The sequence below is a fragment of the Crocuta crocuta genome, unplaced genomic scaffold, assembly GCF_008692635.1.
Source record: "Crocuta crocuta isolate KB4526 unplaced genomic scaffold, BGI_CrCroc_1.0 scaffold482, whole genome shotgun sequence".
NCBI classification, from domain to species: domain Eukaryota; kingdom Metazoa; phylum Chordata; class Mammalia; order Carnivora; family Hyaenidae; genus Crocuta; species Crocuta crocuta.
Window position 1 is genome coordinate 1,313,487 of NW_027527459.1, and position 5,670 is coordinate 1,319,156.

The window sequence follows — 5,670 nt, forward strand, 5'->3', positions numbered from 1 at the left end:
CTCTGTATGCATTCTTAGGTAGTAGATTTATTAAAGATCATCATATATTAGCCATTATAAGTTTTCTCATTTTAAAGGACCCAGACCACTTAGGATATTATCCATTAATATACTTGTCATTTTTAAGGCTGCAATTGTGAATTTTAAGAAAAATGTTCTGATTTGTTTTTTCTTTCTGATAAATAATAAAGAAGAATTTAATTCTAATGTACACGCAGAGTTAATATAATTAAATATATGATCTATTTTATGTAATTTGAAGTATCTTAAATAATAAATGAGTTTTTTATACAATAAATTGTTCATGTTAAATTTTTCAAGGAGGACTTGCTGCGTTTAAAGAAACAGATGAGGGTATTCTGTCAGATATGTCAGCATTACCTGACCAACGTGAATACTACTGTTAAGGAGCAGGTTAGTAATTCCTATAGATAGCCATCTTTTGTAAGCAACCCTGACAAATGTCTGAACTAATACAGAAAATTAAAGTAATACTGAGGTTGAGCAAAGTAGAAATGACTTGTATCTATCTGTCCATGTATATATATGATGCTCAACAAATAGCTTAATGTATTGCATATGGAATCTATAAGTTGTATTATAGATTAGCCTCATACTGTAGTTATTCTGTTATTGTTTCTTTATGACTCACTTGGTAAACAGACCCATATATACAAATTAGATGCATGAGATTACATAAGTTACTCTTTTTTCAAAAACTTTATTTATTTCCAGAGAGTTCATGTGAGTTGGGGGAGGGCTAGAGAGAGAGGGAGAAGGAGAAGCCCGAGCAGCCTCCGTGTTGTTAGCGCAGAGCTTGGGGCTCTGTCTCACAAAGTGTGAGATCATGACCTGAGCCAAAACCAAGAGTTGGGACACAACCGACTCAGCCACCCAGGCGCCCCATTGAAATAAACAAGTATGCCTCAGGGAGGAGAATGGGTCCATATGGTTTTGTCATCTCTGAGAATATTAACAGAGAGATACTGATATTCCTGCCCATCCTGATTGTGTACATTATTTTTCCTTTAGTGGACTTGGTCTGAAATAAAAATTTTAATCATTTTTCTGCCTTCAAAGTGTTACCCTCACACTTCCTATACCCTCATGATTTCATTACTACTGTTTATCTCCTCATTTTGGAAATATCTTGTTAAATGCTACCGTAGTTAATTTTCCCATCTGTAATGTGAATTCTGGTCCCTGGACTAAAAGCCTATTTAGTTTTAATTCCCTAATAGAGGATTAAGGTTTTTTGGACATACGCTTTTTACATGCTTCTCTGAGGAAGACATTTTTATAGTCATCTTATAAGAAATATTAATGATGACACAGTGAAAATGGTTATGGTGATTTCAAGGGTTGGTTTTTTTGTTGTTGTTGTTGACCGTTTCATTCTCCTTAACCTTTGCATATTGGGATAGATCCCCAGCCGTCATCATAAGTGCTATTTTCAGCAGTTTGTTTTCTGTTGGGTACTCTTTATTTATTTTTCATTTTGGGGGATACTGTTCATTTTAATTTAAAGTGTATTCTTAAAGCTACAATGAAAGTAGTTCAGATATAGTCATCCAACTAAAGCGATCAGTAAAGGTCNTTTATTTTAAAATCTCAAAACTGATTTCATTGAAATACATTTGGAATTTTATAGTGAAAACTTTACAGTCAGTATCCAACTATTAATCTTATTTTTCTTATTTCCAACTCCCTTTTGTCCCTCCCATACATATATGCTTGGGCATAAACATATTAGAAGATATTAAATGGCCAAGATCCAGTTATTGAATTTCACGTTTTTCTTGCAGAAGTATGAAGTATATTCTTATAATTATTACATTGCTGAATTTTCCAGTTTTAAGTATATAGTTTTGAATTGTAGCAATAAACGATATGGAAATTCAGCTCTCATCTCTACAATTCACATGAAAGGAAGACAAGTTTCTGTAGGTAGTAAAATGAGTTTAAACTCTTAGGATATGATTTTAATGGAGGTATACATTGATGCAAATTTAATACATGAAATATTACTTGATATATTTTTATATTCCACCAAGATATTGAGCTTAATATTCCCTGTTTCTTAACAGCATTCACACAATTCCTTATAGGTTATCCTATGTAACCTCCCATATAACCTGTTGTTTAGGCTTTGGCAATTAATTATTTGTCATGAAATAATTGGTCATGAATTACCTTCTGTGTCAGTCTTCCTACCAGCTTCCGGAAGTAATTCCCGGTTAGTTCACTTGACCTGCCAGTTCACCTAATTAGTAAATACCAACATGCTTATCACTTTGTGTTCTTATGGTGTATGTTGCAAAAGTTTTTGTAAACTCAGATATCCTGATGGGTATAAATGACTACTATAATAGCAAAATGAGGAGAGAAGACTGAAAGAAGAGATGAAAGCATTAGGTAAAAGAGAAAAAAACTAAATTTGGTTAGTTCCAAAAAGGTAAAACCATTAATGAGATCTGCCTTGTGTTCTGTGGTATACTCTTAGAATCTGTCTAGCAGTAGCCTTCCTTCAAATGTTATTCGCTATTGACTTTGTGATCCCCAAATTCTATTTTCTTTACAGTCCCTTCCCAGTAGGTAATTAAAATTTTCCAGTTCCTTCTGACTATTTTTACTAGAGTTTGGCTCCATTTAAAACTCGTGGCAAAGTTTTTATAAAGCTCCTTAAGATACAATGTTAGCTTACGTTTAATATGATATTATCAGGTTTGCTTGATGAGTAATAAATAGGCCCAAAATTGGTTGTGTTTTTTCTTTACTTAATCACCACACATAATGAGAACGAGAGTGCTTAAAAAGTACCAGAGACTTTGTGATCTCTCTTCTGAGAGATATTCGATCTCCTTGGTATAAGTTTTTGTCTTCCATAGAGGAACAGAATGGTACAAAGTTCATATGTTATTTTGTATTTAGGAATGTATAACATGAGGCATTGTCATATAGTATAGAGTGGGATTTGGAGTCAGAAAACCTGAGGTTGAGTCCTGATTGCATGTTTTGGTAGTGTTAACATATTCACATCACTTAAAGATTGATGAAAAGAAAGAGTATTTGTGAAGTTACCTTGCAGTTAGCAAAGCATGACTGCATATACTAGTAACCATTATCTTAAAAATTACATTCTTCAGCTTTAAAAATTTAGGAAAATACTAAACACTAATTTTTGTAAGCAAAAGTTAGATTCTTTTTCTGTGTTAAATATGTTACTTGTGGTAGTTGGTGAGAAACCTTGAATTATAGCATGCTGTACTTTTTTTTTTAATAGGCCTTCACTATTCTATGTGATATTCTGATGATCTTCAGCCATCAAATTATGTCTGGAGGACGTGACATGTTAGAGCCATTAGTTTACACCCCTGATTCTTCATTGCAGTCTGAATTGCTTAGCTTTATTCTGGATCATGTCTTCATTGAACAGGACGATGATAACAACAGTGCAGGTAATTTTATTGACCCTTTTTTAAAATTATTTTTCAAACGTTTATTTATTTTTGATAGAACACAAGGGGGAGAGGAGAAGGGAGAGAGGGAGACACAGAATCTGAAGCAGGCTCCAGGCTCTGAGCTGTCAGCACAGAGCCCGACGCAGGGCCCAAACCCATAGACCATGAGATCATGACCTGAGCTGAAGTTGGTCCCCCAACCAACTGAGCCACCCAGGTGCCCCAATATCGTTTTGTTAAATCTTTGTATCCACCAGAAATTTAAGTAAGTCATAGAATACTTATTGATATGTTCTTCTGAAAACTTGAAGCACAGGTCCATGTTCCAGCACATTTGTATTAATTTTTTGTAATATTGTAAAGATAATGCAGTATCTCAGGGCATAGGCTTTGGAGTCAGATCTTTGCATCTCAGTAGCCCCAAGCCTGTTTTTCTAATTTGTAGCTACCTTACAGAAATATGTGAATTAATTGAGCAAAGTGACTTGTATATACATGCCTGGGCATGAAGTCAGTTCTCGATAAAATTTATTCCCTCTTGTCCTTAGTCATTGGTAATACCAATTTTCAGGTAGTTCGAGCAGAATAAAGTGTTTCTTTAAGTGACATTTCTGTTGTATACTTTTTAAAAAATTGTTTTTAATTTTTTATTTATTTTTGAGAGAGAGAGAGACAGTGTGAGCAGGGGAGGGTCAGAGAGAGTGGGAGATACAGAATCTGAGACAGGCTCCAGGCTCTGAGCTAGCTGTCCGCACCGAGCCTGACGTGGGGCTCGAACCCACGAACCATGAGGTAATGACCTGAGCCGAAGTCGGACGCTTAACTGACTGAGCCACCCAGGCACCCCTGTTGTATACTTTTATAACATAGGTTTTCATATTTTGGGAGGTATTAAACTGTGTAATTTGTCAGTGTTAGAAGAAAATGTTTGAAACTGTTCTGTTAATGTCTGAGGCAGTGAAGAATGTTCACAGGAAAATAATTGCACCAACCTTGCCTAGTGTTAAGTTACTCTTTCTACTCTAACTACATAAACAGATGCCTTACTTGAAAAAGAAGTCATGGAAAAATAGTGTTGGGTGGCTTCTTTCTGGGTTTGTTTTTAATTTGAAGCTATACATGAAGGGCACTATAACATCAATATACATGAATCTCCATGCATATCGTGACACATCACTGCAAATTAGATTTTAAATAAATAAAATTCTAGGCATGGCTTATAGCTTGTTTTTATCAGTAAAGAACTTTGTTTCTCAAGTATTAAACACTTAGTCAAAACAGAATTGAGAAACCTAGAGTAGCAAAAACATTTGTCAAACATTCATGTATTGAAGTTTATTTACTTAAAATTTTTTACCTTTTACTTCGAGCTGTTGGTTTAGAGTTTTATTTTTTTAACATTAGCTAACATTTATTGGTCAGCAGGCAGTACACTAGATATGCTAAAGATCTCAAAAAATGAAACAAGGGCTTTTCCTTTGAGAATTCAAGTGAAAAAGACATACCTATTATTTTTTTCATGTTTCTTAATGTATTTTGAGAGAGAGCATAGGCAGGGTAAGGACAGAGATAGAAGGAGAGAGAGAATCCCAAGCAGGCTCTGTGCTGTCAGCCCAGAGCCTGACTTGGGGCTTGAATTCCTGAACCACGAGATATGACCTGAGTAGAAATCAAAAGTCAAATACTTAACCAACTGAGCCACCCAGGTGCCCTGAAAAGACATATCCAGAAACAAATAATTTCAGTGCAGTTTGGTAAAAGGCATGTTCCCGTTGTTGTGGGCTTGTAGAGAAAGTTTTAACTGGTCTGGGAGTCAAAACACTGAAATAAGCTGACATCTGAATCAGATCTTAAAAGAGATGAATAGGAGTTTTTAAAACTCCTATGGGAAAGCATAGTTGCATTCCAAAAACTGATACAGAATCAGTTTTGGTTTATAACATCCTTTTGTTAATTGGGTGACTGCNNNGCCCGATGTGGGGCTTGAACCCACGAACCGTGAGATCATGACCTGAGCTGAAGTCAGAGCTTAACCGACTGAGCCACCCAAGGGCCCCAGTCTCTTTTTCACTCATAACATGAAACTAGAATGGGAATAAGCTTGCCAATACTCCTTAGTTTTCTAGGAGCTTGTTGAAATTACATTTAGTCTTTTTGGACTCCCCTCCCCCCCCCATTTAAACCTTAAGAAAGAAATGTATTCCAGGTT

At 35.4% G+C, this 5,670-nt stretch overlaps 1 protein-coding gene across 1 annotated transcript in view; it reads left to right on the top strand.

Annotated features, from left to right (window-relative positions):
• STAG2 (STAG2 cohesin complex component) overlaps positions 1–5,670 on the top strand; it is a 123,926-nt gene that overhangs the window by 93,988 nt on the left and 24,268 nt on the right. The window contains exons 23-24 of the mRNA XM_077763448.1: positions 322–414; positions 3,284–3,458. Coding sequence (XP_077619574.1) covers positions 322–414; positions 3,284–3,458 — 268 coding nt within the window. The remainder of the gene's footprint in view (positions 1–321; positions 415–3,283; positions 3,459–5,670) is intronic.